The following is a 17,191-nucleotide window of genomic DNA, read 5'->3' as shown; positions in this document are numbered from 1 at the left end:
TCTTGGCATCAAGCTCTAGAAGCCCGACACCCCCGTTTCCACCACTGAGCTAGACCTGCCAAGCGGACCAGGCTGCTTAGGTTGGCCCTCGGGGCTCCCTCTCCCCCGGACGATGCCAGAGACTCTCCGGCTCTCCATACAGACCACCCTTCTGCTCGTACCGAGCCTACGACAGCACCGGCTTTATTTTCTACAAACCCTCTGGACACAGAACAACTTCCACAGTTACAGCTCACTTGACAGAAATTACATTCTGGGTGGCTGCTCCTAAAGACAAGTGGGATAGTAACCTGCTCGCTAAACTACTTCCACAGTACAACCCAGGATGGTTTCAACTAATTCCATCCGGTGTTCCCGGATGCTAATTCCCAGCACTGGAGGATTAGGGGGCTGAAGAGAACCTTAAAGGCCATCTGGTCCAACCCCCCATTTCACAGACGAGGTAACTGAGGCCCAAATTGACTGATCTGTCCAATGAGCCCACAGCTTATTTCGGTGTGAGGTAGGCCCAGAACCCCGCTCTGCCAAGCCCTGGTGCCATACTCCTCCTGCCTGAGCATGCGGTGTGCTCTGTTGGACCCGGTGAGGGGCTGACCTGGTATCCTCCCAGAGACTGAGCCCCCCGCCCCCCGCCTCCCTTACGCTGCAGGCTAATCCCACACCGTGGCAGAAGCCCTCCCCTCTCTCCCCCTTCATACAGACCATCTCCACGTACCCCCTCTTGGGACTCGGACGCACTCACGTTTCCGAGCCTGCGCCTCAAACTGCGACAGGTTCTGCCGGGTGGCCAGCCTCACGTCCACCTTTTCCCCATTGAGAATCTTGCCTGGCAGAAGCTCCAGCAGTTTGTGGACAGAGTTCTCAGAGGCCACCACCACCTCAGCATACCTTGAGGAGGAAAGAGCAGACAAGAGAGAACCACCACTTGAATACAGGGGGAGACTGCCAACGCTGGGGACGTCCTGGGCAGCCCCCCAGCTGGAGAAGGCTCGGCCAGGGGCTGGCCCAGCCTTCCCATTTTCACGACCCTCAAAGAACCTCCCTCCACAGCTCAGCACAAAGCGCCTCCAAACTGGCCTGGCTGGGAGGACGTGGGCGCAGAGGTGGAGCAGGATTAGCCACATCTGGCTGGGGATCCAGAATGACACAGACTCTCGGGGTGAGGGGTGGGGTCGCTGGGAAGAGAAATTCTTCGGCTCGGTGCTTACCCTTTGGACTGGCCATTGGCTCGATTCTCTGCAAATTTTAACTCCACAACATCATAGACGCCCACAGAACGGATGATTTGGATCAGCTGTTGGTCTGTTGTCCACTGGGACAGGTAAAGCAGAAAAGAGAAGTCAGAGGCTGGAGAGCTCCTTGAAAGGTTTCTAGCAGCCCCCGTCCCTGAAACCACAACTCCAGTCACCACCACGGCCCCAACGAACATCCCTACAAGGCCCCAAACCAGTCTTGTTGCAGTCAAGGCAAGTGTCCCGAAAATCCTCTCTCGTCCCGCCCCCCTCCCCGCTCCAGAGGTGAAGGCAGGCCGATTCATCATGGCCTCCAGAGTGCCTTGGCTAATAACCATCAGTGCAAGGGGTGGTTACTGCAAGACTGCGAGTCTTCTCCTGAATAGCAACATGGAACCACAGCCAGGAGCTTTTCCCTGAGTACAGAAAGCTGCTCGTGTGGCCACGCCACCCCCACCAGCCCAAACCATACAACAGAAATGACTTTGGCAGAACAAGAGTCACCACCTACCCAGAGCGTACTAGAGCTACGAGGGCCTTTGATCCCCGTCACCCACCATTATCACAGGACCATCTAATGACCACCAAGAGTTCAAGGTGTTCACTGAAAGCTCGTCCCAGAGATGACCCTGCTAGATATAAAGCCCCAGGGTCAGGGGCGGCAAGCATGACAGAAATAGCCGCACCCACTCAATCACTGCTTTCTCCAGCACCATTCAAGTCCTGAGGATTTTCCGCCCAGAGGCGGATCCAACCTGACCCCACTCTCAAGACTAGAGATCATCTGAGAGTAGACTCTGAAGATGGCATCCCCTCCATGACCAACCTCAAGGCAGCTCTAGGAGGCGCTAGTCTGTCCCATGGCCACCCTGCTCGCTGCTGGCTATCCAGGCTCACCCAGGAGAAGCTGCCCACGTAGACCGCGGCTCGCTTATTCCGCAGTCCACTGTATGTGTACAGGATCGCCGGCGACTTGCTGTTGGGCTTGGGAGACTGCTCCTGTCGGATGGGAGGCGGTGGCTCGGCACTGCTACTTCGGTCGTCGGAAGGCTGCGAGCTGGCGGCCAGCACGTCATCGTACAGGTCGATCTGATCGGCATTGCTGAACTCTGGGTCCTAGGGGATGAGGGGTGAATCGAGTGAGTTCCCCCAACGGGGAGCTCACCAATCCTGTGGGGCAGACAACCAGAAAGCATCGCTCAGGCTGTTGTCGATGGACTGCCTGTCGGCAGACTTAGAACAAGCTGGGCTGCACCCAACAGATTCTTCATCCATCAACTCAAAAATCAAGCAGCATCTTTATCACGGTGCCGGGCATCCAGACAGACAAGACACAGCCCCGGACCTTAAGCAACTTTTGTTCACTTGAGACCTCAGTGCATCAACTCAAACTTCAGCCCATTACAGTTCTTGAGACCTCTGCTGAACTGACCTGAGAGAGGATTTCCCCTCCAGTCTGTTTCTCCTGCTTCACCTCATTTGACATCTAAATAGAATAACTCACAAAGGGCAAGCTTTCTGATGGACTGTTTAGGACAAACTACAAAACTGACTTTCCTGTGAGATAGAGCACGTAGGTAAGAACCACCCCAATAATTTAAACAGTTTTAGAAAATCTCTTCATGCATAGCTAGTATGATCTCTAATGCTTTTAGCCAATGACAGTGATGCTGAGTAGGTACACTGTGCATAAAGAGGACAATAACAAGCATAAAATTTACTTGGTGGTCAGATATGGATTCTATATGACAAGGAAACAAAATGAAACGCCCTTCCCCAAAGGTCTAAACATCATCAATGCTTTCTAAACACAAAGCTTCCATAAGGAATTCTGAAACCCATTAGCAACACTCAAAATTATCTCACACTGTATCATGAAGTTCTTAAAAATAAATTAAGAAGGCCCCAAACTAATCACTTAATGTATCAAATGTCAAAAAACACCTCTGTGGAGGGACCAAGAGGGCAGTTTCCTTAGCATGGTACAATTCCAAAGTAATTAGGAATCCCTGGCTTAAATATACTTTTGAAATATGACACAAACTTTAAAGCTCAAAAAATGGCCTCTTCTTTCCAAAAATCATTTATCAGTTCATGAAAATAAAACAGGCAGAAGCAATGTCACTGAGAAGTCCCCCACCTCCACCCCCAGCTCTGTTCTGGCCTATTCAGACCTGCAGCATTTAACCCAGACACGGGAGCATGCTTGAGAGGCACCTCCAAGGAGATGACAGACAGCAGACGTTTTATAATGCTGCAAGCAGAGGCGCGCACCCGAACACCCAGACCAGAAATGTTACGGAGGGCTTTTATTAGAAGGTCACATGTGAGGAAATTTGGAAAACCTGACTTACCCTGTGGTACAGCTAAATCTAGAAAGTAACCAACAAAGCCCAGCAGGCTTTTCCTGAAGGGAGCTGGCACTACTGCTCTGGAGAGAAACCAATTCACCTTCGGGGCCAGAGACAAGAAGTTCTTACAAGATCATGGAGATGGAAACCAATGACTGGTGACTGCCTCCCCCCCCCCCCCCCCCCCCCCCCCCCCCCCCCAATTCGCCACACACCTTGGGGCTGGATAAGTGAGATGCCTTAGTTATATTCTCTGTCAAGTGCTACAGTAACTCAACAGGCTGGGAGAGGTACCGGCTGTTGTTTTTTTGGTTGGTTTTTTTGTGTAAAAATTGGAGAAAGCCAACAATGAAGGGGAAAGGGAAGCATGCTCGCAAACACACTCTTAGAGGAGGTATTAACTGGCTCAACCATTGTGAAGAGTAAGTTGAAATTAAGCCAAAGCTGAATAAAATGTCCAATAAACTCTGACCCAGAGTTCTTGCTGCTATGCATATGCTCTAAGGAGAACACTAAGTCCTATAAACACTCAAATATTCACAAGAGGATTTTTTTATAATAGCAAAAACAAAAAACAACAAAAATTGGACACAAATAGATACTCATCAAGTGGGGAATGACAGAACTGTGGTACATAGTTAATACAACATGGCTAAAAGAAATAGGATTATGAAGAATTCTGAGGGAAAACTTACATGAATAGATGTCAAATGACAAGATAAACAAAAGAATATACATGTCGTCAACAACATAGTTGAACAGAAAGGAGAAGCCTGTTCCAGGGAAGGGATGAAAAAAAAAAAATATATATATATATATATATAAAACTCCTACCTTTCCTTTATAGAATTTGGAGGTGAGAATAGCTGATCCCATGATCAGAGATTGAACAAGATCATTTAGTTCAATTTCTATTTTATAGAAAGGGAAATAGAGGCCAGACTTGCCTAAGCTCCTTGTAAGCCAGATCTCTAAATACTCCCCATTCACCACACTCCATGCTATCTTCCTGATACATTGGTTAATTTTATCAAACTGCTCTTTCTTTTTTATTCTGTTACAAGGTATGACTTTTGGGGAAGGGAAAGGGAAGCTACATCTGCAGGTAAAGGTGATGCATAAATATATTAGCTTTTTTTTAAGCTACAGATGAGACCACAAAAAACGTGAGCAGATTACAACTAATTATTCCCTTCCTCCATTATTTTTATTTCTCTTCCTTTTCATCACAAGCTTATCTTGACTTTCAAATTCCCTCTTTGGTTCTTGATTTTTCTGCCTTATATAATGAAAGGATATTCACTTAGGGGTATACATTCTATAGTGTTTTGTTTCCTGCACTAAACAGTTCAAAATTCTCTTTAAAGTGTATAGTCCAGCTGACTAAAATTTAAAAAGGACCAAACAAAATTTAAAAAGTTAAAATCAAAAATTTAAAAATTAAAAGTATCTTACAGGACAAGAAAGAGAAGCGGTCAAGACAGTAGATTAAGATCTTACCAAAAACAGGTGGGTGTGTGAAGAAAGGGAGTAGAACATCAGAAACAGCAACAAATACAAATGGAAATGTGCTGTGGTTAGGTGGGGCCAAATTAGCTATCATCTTGGTCATTTAGTTCCATGTAATGCATTGTTTAGGTTTGATGTCAAAAACCTTCAAAAGGTTATAGGTAAGAATATTTTTAAACATCAATCAACTGACAAACGTTTGTTATGTGCCTACTACGTGCCAGGGACAATAGGATACCAACACAAAAAATAAAACAAAACCGCCAAAAAACGATTTGTCTGGGGTTTACACTCTGCCCCTGACAGAGCGTGCGCAATCACCCCAATGCTCTTTCTCGGTTAACCCTGACCTGCACAAAGCAAACAGTGCCTGGCACCTAGCAAGCCCCGAATAAGTGCTATCAGACATCTCTGAGGCCAGAGGATGAGGTTCCTTCCCACATGAGGACTAAGCAGCAACATCTACGATCCAGAAACATGTCAAGTGTGAGTGAATGCAGCAGAGTAAAGCCTCCCACAGGTACCCAGACATAAACAAGCGGCCTCCATGTTGCCTGGATGATAATCAAATAAACACCTCCTCCTAAGGCCGGGGAGCAGAGCAGGGCCCATCTCCCAGACGGCTCCGTCCCTGCCTTACTTACAGAGGGCATCCTCTCCTGGGCCCGCAGCCCCGCTACTAACCCAAGCTTACAACAGCTTCTGCTGTCAGGGCGCTTGGCGTCCATGGCTGAGCAGGGACATATGGTGAGCCGCCGGGCTGGGACCTACCCACAAAACACAGGAAATCGAAGCTCTTCCAGCACCTCTCCCGAGGTCAAGGGAGCTAACACGGACCCCCAATTCCCAAACAGAAAACAAAGAAAACCTCTGAAAAGCTGGGATTTCCAAGGACAGCAGGGGGAAGGCAAGCTGCCGCCTGATAGGCAAGAGACAGTCACAGAATAACACCGAGCTCTTTCCTGGGGGCCAGTACGTATGGGAAGGAGTCCTGGGCCTGAGCCAGCCCTGCCCAGCGGGCACCTACTCTGGCGGCCTCCAACAACGTGGGCTGGGTGGGTATTCCCTCGGCAGGTCCCGGTGCCCAGGAAGCAATCGGGCAGAGTGACCAGCCTGAGCCCGCCCGCTGCAAGACAGCTCTCTCAGCCACAAGCCCCGGGGCTCTCCGGGCCCACGGGCAGGGGCACCCCCAACCACCACGGGTCTTCCAGCGAGCTACAAAAGGGCTCTTGCAAGTTAAACTCTGAATGACAGGACTCCGGGCAGGAAAGCTGCTCCAAAGTTTCGTCCCTCCAGCAGAGACGCGGGCAGCACCCGGCGTGCCGGGCCCCATTCCCTGCTGGGGGCAGGGGCAGCCCCAAGGGCTCCGCGGTAACCGGCCGGCCCCGCCTCCAGGGCTCTGCTCCCATTTCCCAGTCAGGCACGTTGCAGGGTGGGAGGGGCCCACCACCCAAACCCGGACTGGCCGCCGTGGCCGCGCCCCCAGACCCCGCGGCCCCTCTGGCTCTAGACCCAATAGTCGTCGCTTCCATTTCCCCGAGGACTTAGTTGGGGTTCAGGGGGCGTAGGGGGGCCCAGGCGCCGGCCGAACTCCGGCCAGGACGCAACGGACTACGTTTTAGCGGGGCGCGCGTTCGCGGCCGGAGACGGAGACTAAAGTTTTCAGCCACATCCCAATAAGATTCTTCCGGAAAAAAAAAAAAGTCTGCCCTCACGCCCCTTCTCCCCTCCAACGATCTTCCTGCCCAGGCCGGCAGGCGGCCCGCCCCCTCCCCCAGCCGCTGGAGCTCCTTCTCTGTTGTCCCGAGGGGAGGGAGGCCCCTGGGGTAGCGGGGCGGGGGAGGGAGGACCCCAGCGCGTCCCGGGGGGAGGGGGCAGGGCTCACCCCCTTCATTGCCCCCGGGGGTCCCGTGACCTCGGGCCAGGTGCTGGAACCCCCCCCCCCCCGGCTCCTGCCGGGCGCCCGCTTCCCACTCCCCCCCAGCCGGGGTCAGGGGTCGCGGGGATCCCTCACCTGGTTGAACTCCTCGTCCGCGTAGATATCAATGAGGTCCACTCCCTCCGACATGGCTCGGAGACCCCGGGGGCGCCGCGAGGAAGGAAGGTGGCGGTGCTGCCTCTGCGCTCCGGAGAGAGGGACACGGGTCAGTGCTGGGGCCGGCGCGCCCCATCCACCGACGGGGCTTCTGCGTGCAGCCCGCCTCCCCTCCCCGCAGCCCGCCTCCCCCCCACCCCCCCACCCCCCCACGGCTCCTGGCCTAGTCCCGCCCGCTGCCCGCTGTCTCCGGGGAAGGGGGGAGTCCGTCCTCCACGCAGCCCGACTTCTGCCCGCCCTTCCCCCCTCTCGCCCGCTGCCTGAGCTCTCATGAGGCCTTCCCGCCGGGTCTCTCGGCGCTCGCGGCCCCCCTTCCTCTTCCCCTCCCCCCCGCGCGCCGCCCCGGACTGACCGGGCCCCAGCGCCGCCTCCGCCACCGCCTCAGCGCGGGCTCCGTCCCTGGGCCTAGGCCCTGCCCCGCCGCCCGCCCTCCGCGCCCCGCCCGCCCCGCCGCCGCCGCCGCCTCCGCGCTCCCACCTCTGCGCCCCGGCCCCCGCCGCCCCCCGCCGCGCGCCCCCGTTACCGGGAATATGGCGGCGGCAAGTCCGGACTAGGCCCGAAGCGCGCGAACCTCTGCCCGGCCGCAGGCCCCGCCCCCTGCTCCCGCCGCCGCCGCGCCCCCCCCCGCGCCACGCGCTGGCGTCACGCGTGCCGCCGCCTTACGCACACACGCACACGCACGCGCGCCCGGCCCCGCCTCTCCCACCTCCGGTCCGAGGCTCCGCGGGTGCGTCGGGGCCGGCGCGAGGAACCCGGATGTGGTGGGCAGAAGCGCTTCCGGCCAGGCCTGAGCGGAAATGGCGGCGGCGGCGGCTGTAGTTCGGGTGAGGAGAGCGGACCGAGGCCGGGCGGAGGGAGGTCGCGGAGCCCCGGAGAGAAGGCCCTGCCTGGAGAGAAGGCCCGGGGAGCCTCGCCTTCCTCGGTCGGGCCTCGACCTCCCCATTTGCAAAGCGAGGGGCCGGGCAGGCTGCCCTCTCCAGCTCCGAACCCGGAGGCAGACGGTGGATGCAATCCCGGCTCCGGCACGGCCGCACCCAAGCTCGTGGGCCCGCCTCGGTTGCTCCGCCAGTCTTCCCGGGGCCAGTCTTCCCGGGGTGTTTTCGAGGGTCGCGGGACGTGACGTCCTTGGGCGTTCGCGAAGCGCTTTGTGCGTGCTGCCCCCTAGGGGCCGCTCCGAGCCTCAGTTTGTCTCTCCCTCCAATGGGCCTGTGTCTCCCGATAGCGGAACCCCCGGGGCTCTCCCGCCGCGCTGCCGGAGCAGGCCGTCTGGAAGCCCCAAACCCGCCAGTCCTTGGAGCCTCGGGGCGGATCCCGTGGGGACCGGAAGCCTCCCCCGGCCCGCTCACGTGGTCTCCCACTAGACTGGAACCCCGGAGGGCAGGCGCTGTTCGGGTCTCTGTGTTCCCGGAGCCCTTGGGGCTGCTAAATGGCGGCGAGGCCGGGCTTGGGATCAGACTGGGCGGAGAAGCGGGCGCGGGCCCGGCCGGGGTTCGGCGCTGTATCCGGGCGGCCCTGGGGGGGGGAGACCTTGGAGGGGCTCCGTCCGCGCCGAGGGACCGTGGCTGGGTCCCCTCTCCCCGGGTGCCTCGGTTGTCTCCTCCATAAAACCCTCCGCTGGTCATTCTGCCGGGAAAGGCCCCGGCGCGGACGAGCCGGACGGCGCTGAGTGGGGTCACCCGAGGGGTCCCCTTCTGAGGCCTTGTCCGCGACCCTGGAAAAGACTGGGCCTGGGCCTTGATCTCCTCTGCGGCCCCTTCCATGACCTTGCCCCACCGGGGTGGGGGATGGGAGCTTTAGCCCTTCACCGCCACTCCGGCTTGGGGGAGGGGCTCTTTTAAGATGCAAATAGCGGTGGAATGGGAAGGCAGAGGACGGGTAGAAAACCGGGACTAGCTGGGAAAGATGTGGCCCAGCCCTGTGGGGTGACTAAGGCGGAGGGGCGGCCCTAGGGCAGTCTGCCCAGGGGCGCCCCCTTCTCACCTGTGGACAGTTCTCGGAGTTTTAGGGGAAAGGGCTTTAGAGAGCGCTCGGCCCCGCCCTTTTGTTAGGCAGGGGCTTAGCTTTTAGGTTTGCCCTTGAGTTGGGCATTGATTTTTTCTCCCCGCAGTCAAACTGCCCCAAAGCGTCCCTTCTGGAGGGTCTGATGGCTTTCTTTCCCCTCAGTCCTCAGGCGGTTTGGTTTCTTGCAGAAATTCTGGTGGGTGGACATAAAACTGGTCCGGAGGCAGGCGGGCCCGAGTGCAAATCCAGACTTGCTTATCTAATGGCAGGCTCCTCCTCCCGGCCTGTGATCTAGCCCTTGGCACGTCCTTGACTCTGTGGTGATCTTGTTCTACAGCCACGGGCTGCCCCTGAGAGGTGTACAAATGGGACCCAAAAGTCCTCCCTTCCCTTCCTGTATCATGACTCGTTCTGCCAGTCTCCCAAGGGGGGGCACCTCCCATCGCTCTGGTGCACACTTCTGTCTGTGCAGGACCTTTTTCTCTGACCTTTGGAGCACTGCCTTCGGAGGGGTCTTGTTGGGTCAAAGACGGTAATTCCTGCTTCTCCTCCAAGCATTTGTCATTCCCCTTTTTGTCAACTCTGCCACTTAATAGTGATTTAGAGCAATTTTCATTCAGAACCCTCCCCGGAGCTTGGATTTTTTGTGCCTGCCCTTGGACCATTAATCAACCCAGAGAATGAGAGAAGGAATGGACCTGGCTCTGAAGCCTGCTCCTCCAACTCCAAAGGAGGATTTAGGGAGTCACGCGACTGATAGGACGGTCAGAGATTAGAATTCAGACTGGGAAGGAACCCCTAGAGATTATCTCATCCAAGCTCTTTTTATATTTGGAGACTAGAGGCCAGAGAATGTCCAGTGGGACGGTCAGATCCTGGTTCTCTGACTCAAAATTGAATTTTCTGCCACTCAGCAACACGACTTCTGCCCAGACCCCACTATCTTTCACATCCAGTTTCCTTGGGCTCCTAACCTTGAGCACTCCTTGACGAGTCTTCCTACTCTTATCTGATCGGTCTAAAGGCTTGTTAAGTCTGCATAGTGTTTGATATCTGTTCTCTCTTCTCCCTTCGCATGAATATTTGCCTTTTTCTGGCCCTTCCTGCTGCTACCCTGGACAATTTCCTCTCCACCTATTATCTGTTTGGGTCCATCTTCCACGCCTCATGGCTATGTTGTTCTCCAGCTCTCAAACCTTAGCTATTAATCCTTTACCTTTTACCTCTAGGAGAAACTACAAATTCCTCTGCCAAATTTCAGTTATCTTTCCACAATCTGGTGGATTTCCACATTGAATTTTTTTTTTTCTTTTATTTTGACCCCTTTATTATGGATTTGACAAACATCATCAAATATTAACATTTCATATACAAAGAACCAAAAAAGGAGCTCTCTGACTTCATTTCACAACGTCCCCTAACACATTCTTTATTCCAGCCAAGCCAGACAACCAGCTAGCTGTTCCCTCAATGGTGTATTTCTCACACTGCCAGGCATCCGTTCACATGCAAACCATCATCCCCTCTTTATCCTTGCCTTCCAGAGACCTCTTCTTCATGCCCCTTCTACCTTCTCCTCTCCTCTGCCCCCCAGAGTTGTTAGTTTGTTTCTTATTCAAGAGCCCTTTGGTTTTGTTTTTCTGTTCATCTGTTATATCCCTTTATAGCAGGGGTTCTCAAACTTTTTAAATAGGGGGCCAGTTGACTGTCCCTCAGACTGTTGGAGGGCCGGACTATAGTAAAAACAAAAACTTTGTTTTGTGGGCCTTTAAATAAAGAAACTTCATAGCCCTGGGTGAGGGGGATAATCCGTCCTCATCTGCCGCATTTGGCCCGCAGGCTGTAGTTTGAGGACCCCTGCTCTATAGAATGGAGTTCCTGCTAACCAGAGACTATTTGGGTTTTGCCTGATACTCGGCACTGGGTCTTGACCTAACAGCTATAGGTTGTTGAATTAGAGCATTTCTTAGCTGGAGGAGTGTAGCTAACTATTCCCTGTGTCTCTAGTTCCTCCCCCTCCGGTGGTCAGTTGTGTTACATCTAAGTTCAATATTTTATGAATCTGCATGTTCCTTTAAGTGTATAGTCCCTGTCACATAGTAGACATTTAATAAACATTTATTGAATGGCATTACATGCAGCTTGATTCGTTCTGGGTTTGTCTTTTTCTTCCAGCTTTTTGCCTTGTCCAGGGACAGTATTCTATCTCCCTGCGTGAGTAGTTCATTGTCAAGACGGTTTTATCGAGGAGACAGCCCTGCAGACTCTCAAAAAGATATGATTGAAATCTCCTTACCCCCATGGGAAGAGCGAACAGACGAACCCATTGAAACTAAGAGGGCTCGCCTGCTTTATGAGAGCAGGAAGCGGGGCATGCTGGAGAACTGCATCCTCCTCAGGTAGGGACATGGGAGCCCTTGGGCCACCTGTCAGAGGACAGGTGGTACCTGGTCTTGATGCCTGGGACCACTCAGCCCCTCTGAATCACCGTCTTTACTCTCCTCCTTTAGTCTCTTTGCCAAGGAGAATCTGCACCAGATGACGGAGAGGCAGCTGAACCTCTATGACCGCCTGATCAATGAGCCCAGCAATGATTGGGATATCTTCTACTGGGCAACAGGTACTGCCACGTGGCAGTCACGTCCTGGGGTTCTGAGCCTGGACCAGGGACCTGGGTTCCAATGTGACTGTCACAAGCTGTTTCTGAGCCAGGCATCCTCTGTGAAATGACAGGGTTGGACCAGAAGGCCTACAGGCCCTTCTGCCTTGAAATCTGTGTTCTCCTGGGTTCTTGACCAGAGCTCAACCCGTGATTTTTAGAGTGAGTGAATTTCAGCAGTTATCTGCTCTAACTTCTAGGTTTACATCACAGGAACTAGAGTCTTAGAGAGTAACTCCTGGCTCTCTCCAGGGTATCAAGCTGCCCCTTGTAGTTCAACTCCGAGAGTAGACACAGTAATCCTGGGCTTTGATTTGTCCCCATCATGTCACATACATGGACATAGAAGGCGTCACCATATACCGGTTAGAGCTGGGGGGGGGGGGGGGGGGGGGCCTACCTACCTTAGGGTTTCAGTGACTTGATGAAGCTCTAACATGAACAGTGGCCAAGCCAAGCTGCAAACCCAGATGGTCTAGTTCTCCAGCCAATGTGATTACGACTTCCATGTGAGATGGGCCTGGTGCCCTTTAGGCAGCCTGTGGGACAGGCTAACAACATTTTAAAAATTAATCCTATTTTATGTTTGAGCCTTGTCTTTTGATTCAGACAAGTTCTGTTTAATTTGTTGGCTAAGCATAAAATAATATATTTTGTTACTTGGAGAACCTGTGATCTTGTCAATATGAAGACTCCTATAATAGCTTGTAGTTTTTTGGATGCCGCTAGTGTCCAAGAAAGAACAAGAGTCAGAGATTCTGTGAAGAGTTGGCTTTGGTTCAAATCCAGGTTCTGCTATGTAATTCTTCTTACTTAGTTACTGCTACTTAAATCTTGTGATTAAGATCACTTAGCCCCTTGGTCCTCAGTATCCCTAGATGTAAACAAGGTGATCAGACTACGCTAAGTCCAGCTCAGAGGCCTCTAACATGTTAACTTAATTCTCTGGAGCATTTCTGGAAAGGTGTGCATACCAGGGAACCCAAAGACAGAGAACTCCTCTTCCTACCTTATTATCCAAGCTCTGGGTTACATTTCCAGAGTACTCAAGCTCACAAAACACTTGACTGGGAGTTCGAATTTGTCCCCATTTTACAGATGAGGAAATTGAGGTTCTAAAGTAGTGGAACTTGTCCAAGGCTACCCCTGTCACAAGTTATCAACTGGGATGGGAACTCAGTTTGCCTCACTTCCAAGCCCAGGGTTCTTTCCACTAAACCACACCAGTGTTTTTAAACACTGTGCAGTCAGTGCTGCCTAAGAACTAAGCATGAATATCGCCATTGTTCTGTTGACAACAAAAAAATGAAAAAGCATTTGTTAAGTGCTAAGTTGTGCGGGGCCCTGTTCTAAATCTTGGGGATACTTTTTTTTTTTTTTAATAACAAGTTTTTCCCTAGTTACATCTAAAGACTTTTTAACTTTATTTAAAAATAAAAAATTGAGTTCCAAATTTTTTTCTCTTCCTCCATCCCCCTCTCCCCCCAAGACAGCATTTTGTTATAGATTATGCATCTTTAATCAATGTAAAACATATGCCCATATTAGTCATGATATGAAAGAAAACACAGACTCAAAGAAAATGTAACATGTGCACACCAAATACAGAAGGTGAAAAATAGTATGTTTCTATCTGCATTCAGACTGCCTCAGCTCTTCCTTTGGAGACTGATAGGATTTTTTTTTTTTTTGCCTGAGGCGATTGGGGTTAAGTGACTTGCCCAGGATCACACAGCTAGGAAGTGTTAAGTGTCTGAGACCAGATCTGAACTCAGATCCCCCTGACTTCAGGGCTGGTGCTCTATCCACTGCACCACCCAGCTGCCCCTGAAAGAATTTTTTATGATGAATCTTTTGAAGTTGTCTTTGATCAGGATAACTATCATTCGCAGTTCTTCGTCTTATAATATTTCCGTCACTGTACAGTGTTCTCTTGCACTCTACAGTTCACGTCTTGCCAGACTTTTTGAAATCAGACTGCAACATTATTTTTTTTAATATTCCATTATAATCAATACCAAATCATGTTCAGTCACTCCCCAATTGATGGACATCCCCTTGATTTTTAATTCTTAACCACAAAAAAAAAAAAAAAAGAGCTGCTATGATTATTTTTGTACAAATAGCTCCTTTTCTCCTTATTTTTAATCTCTTTGGGAAACAGAACTACTAATAGTATTGCCGAGTCAAAGGGTATAACTCTTTGGGGATAGTTCCAAATTGCTCCCCAGAACGACTAGATCAGTTCACAACTCCAACAGTGCATCAGTGTCCCAATTTTTCCACATGGGGACACATTTAAAAAGCTAGAAAAGCCCCACCTTCAAGGAACTTCTATCCAACAGGGAGAGACAAAGGAGCAAGACTGATGTTCTCAGAAAGGGCTTCTTAGAATATGAAAGTAGCTGGCACAGTCTTCCCAGGTACTAGCTATGTGATTTGTTTGTCCATAAGCACTGTTGCAATTGAAGTTTTAACAAGCTGAGCTAAGGCAGATCTCAGAGCAAGATTCTGGCACGTACGATGTCAATAAATGGGTCGGCGGCTTTGTTCTGTTAATGCCAGAGATGCTGAGTAAAAGAACAGTTCTTACAGAGAAGGGTAGGTGACACCTTGGCATTAAGGACAGCGTGGTTGGTGACAGCTGAGGTATAGGGAACAGCATGATTGGAAGTTTGGTAATGGGGGATAATGTCCTCTCCTGAGACTAAAAAATGCTCTCTATTTGAGTTCAGATGTGAGGTGTATCTCAAGACTGTGTGTGTGATATACATGTGCATTCATTTTTTAAACATAGTTCCTTATGAATCATGTTGGGAGAAGGAAAAAAAAGTGAACATAAAATGTGTTTGTTTATATTCTGTCTGTTCTATGAATGCAGATTTTCTATCCAAAGCTTACTGGGATTGCCTTGGATCGCTGAACGGCTGAGAAGAGCCAAGTCTTTCGTAGTTGATTGTCACAAAGTCTTGGTGTTATTGTGTATAGTGTATTCCTGGTTCTGCTTGTTTCATTCAGCATCAGTTTGTGCATCAGGCCTTATTAAAAACCTTGTTCATCAACTTTTTTGAAACAATCACACTATTACCTTTATATAGCACAGCTTATTCAGCCACCACAAAAAGAGCTGCTAAACATTTTTGCACACGTGGGTCCTTTTCCTTCTTTTATGACTTCTTTGGCATCATAGACTTTTTTTGCTGAGGCAATTGGAGTTAAGTGACTTGCCCAGGGTCACACAGTTAGGAAGTGTTAAGTTCTGAGGGCAGATTTGAACTTGAGTCCTCCTGACTTGAGGGCTGGTGCTCTCTCCACAGCACCACCTAGCTTCCCTGGCATCATAGACTCTTAAATAGCAAAGCAGACATCCCTTGGAGGATAGCTTGCGTGGCATAAAGATAACAGGTCTAAAATCCCTCACTTTCTCACAGTCCCCAAGATTAGCAAAACATGAGCAGGAAAGCTGGACTTTTAAACTTAACACATTATAGGCCAGCTGAAGACTGAGCTAAGTGCAGAAACAAAGAGTCATGACTTATAATCAATAGATATGAATGGGCAGTTTTCAGATAAACTGTCCATAGTCATGAAAAAAAATACTCTAAGTCACCATTGATGAGAGAAATGTAAATTAAAACAACTCCGAAGTATCATCTCACATCTATCTATCAGATTGGCCAATATGCCAGAAAAGGAAAATGAGAAATGTTAGAGAAGTTGTGGGAAAATTGAACACCAATGCATCCTTTGGTGTAGTTGTGAATTGATCCAACCATTCTGGGGAGCAGTTTAGAACTGTGCTTAAAGGGCTATAAAACTGCATATTCTTTGATCCAACAGTATCACTACTGGGTCTGTATCCCAAAGAGACTAAAAAATGAAAAAGGACCCACGTGTATAAAAATGTTTATAGCAGCTCTCTTTGAGCTGGGGAAGAATTAGAAATTAAGGATCCCCATCAGTTGATGAATGATTGAACAAGATGTTATGTGGATGTAATGGAATATTGTTCTAGAAGAAATGGGTAGTTGGATTTCAGAAAAACCTGGAATGACTTACATAAACTGATGCTAAATGGAATGAGCTGATCCAGCACACACAGGAAACGCAACACTGTGGGATGATCAACAGTGATAGACAGTCCCCCGAGACAATCCCAAAAGACTCATGATAGAAAATCTCTATATCCAGAGAAGGGATTTTGGAATCTGAGTGCAGATCAAAGCATATTGTTTCACTATATTTTATTTTTTTTCTTCCTCGTGTTCTATTCTTTCACATGACCCATGTGGAAGTTTGTTTAACATGATGCATTTAATATATAATCCCTATCAGATGGCTTGCTGTCTTGGGGAGGAGGGAAAGAAAAAATGGAAATCAAAATCTCATAAAAGTAAATGTTAAAAACTCTTTACATGTAATTAGAAAAAAATAAAAGATTATTTTTTTAAAAAGAATCATGACCTAGGCAGTTCACAGAATGAAAACAGCTACTTATAAATAGGATTGATAAGAAAATGACAAAATCAATTCCAATCTTCTCAGTGCCATCTGTGTGCAAGTGATAATAATAATAAACCACCACAGCAAATAATAATAGCAAATGTCACATACTGTGCACCAGGAACTGTGCTAAGCACTTTCCAAATATTATTTAATCCTCAACAAACCTGTGAGGTCAGTGCTTTTAGTATCCCCATTTTATAGTTAAGGAAGCTGAGGCAGAGAGGTGGATTGACATGCCCAGAGTTACACAATTAGGAAGAAGCTGATGTGAACTGGGGTCTTCCCTAATTCCAGGCAGGCTCAATGCTGTCCACTTGGGCGCTTCCCACTTCCCTCCCCCATAGCTGCCTCAAAGTCCCTCTCTGAAAAAAAGGCACCGGCTGGGGAGTTTTATACCTGCTGAACACAAGGGGGAAACATCCTCAGTCCCATGCTCAGCCCTCTCAGTTTGAGGGGCTGGGGCTGCTCATGGCAGAGGACTGGGCTCTGCCTCTTACCCCCTTGCCATCTCTTATTCTGCAGAAGCAAAGCCAGCCCCTGAGATCTTCGAAAATGATGTCATGTGGATGCTGAGAGACTTTACCAAAAACAAGAATAGAGAGCAGAGGTTGCGGGCCCCGGATCTCGAGTACCTCTTTGAGAAACCGACCTGACTTATGTTCCGGCCTTGCCCGGCACAGGGCAGGACCCTAGAAGGACAAGCATCAGGCCCTGGTCCTGACTGCCAATACTCTGCTGCTGCTCGCCACCGTGCCCGACTGCAGAAGGCCCCATTTCCCAGAGCATGTCGCTCGCATCACTTGTAATAAAAGGACTCCTTGTGTCCGCTTGCACAGCC

General features: G+C 50.3%; 2 protein-coding genes across 11 annotated transcripts in view; one reads left to right on the top strand and one right to left on the bottom strand.

Moving 5' to 3' along the window:
• Positions 1–8,594, bottom strand: part of CPSF7 (cleavage and polyadenylation specific factor 7) — a 25,400-nt gene extending 16,806 nt beyond the window's left edge. For 5 of the 10 annotated variants that reach the window (XM_031941723.1, XM_031941720.1, XM_031941721.1 and 2 more), the window contains exons 1-5: positions 7,894–8,590; positions 7,107–7,211; positions 2,130–2,348; positions 1,209–1,312; positions 716–888 (exon numbers count right to left, since the gene is read on the bottom strand). In XM_031941723.1, the coding sequence (XP_031797583.1) occupies positions 716–888; positions 1,209–1,312; positions 2,130–2,348; positions 7,107–7,211; positions 7,894–8,130 (838 nt within the window). In that variant the 5' untranslated portion in view covers positions 8,131–8,590. Of the gene's footprint in view, positions 1–715; positions 889–1,208; positions 1,313–2,129; positions 2,349–7,106; positions 7,212–7,539; positions 7,606–7,710; positions 7,813–7,893 lie in introns of those variants that run through there. The other 5 variants (XM_031941727.1, XM_031941726.1, XM_031941724.1 and 2 more) reach the window with 5 other exon arrangements.
• SDHAF2 (succinate dehydrogenase complex assembly factor 2) lies at positions 7,929–17,191 on the top strand. Its single transcript, XM_031941734.1, has 4 exons — positions 7,929–8,011; positions 11,364–11,587; positions 11,699–11,808; positions 16,876–17,191. Exons 1-4 carry the CDS (start codon positions 7,985–7,987, stop codon positions 17,004–17,006), a joined length of 492 nt encoding a protein of 163 aa, XP_031797594.1. The 5' UTR covers positions 7,929–7,984; the 3' UTR covers positions 17,007–17,191.

Source organism: Sarcophilus harrisii, chromosome 6 (assembly GCF_902635505.1).
Source record: "Sarcophilus harrisii chromosome 6, mSarHar1.11, whole genome shotgun sequence".
NCBI lineage: Eukaryota > Metazoa > Chordata > Mammalia > Dasyuromorphia > Dasyuridae > Sarcophilus > Sarcophilus harrisii.
The sequence above is the reverse complement of the archived record's forward strand: the minus strand, read 5'-3'. Positions and strand labels throughout refer to the sequence as shown.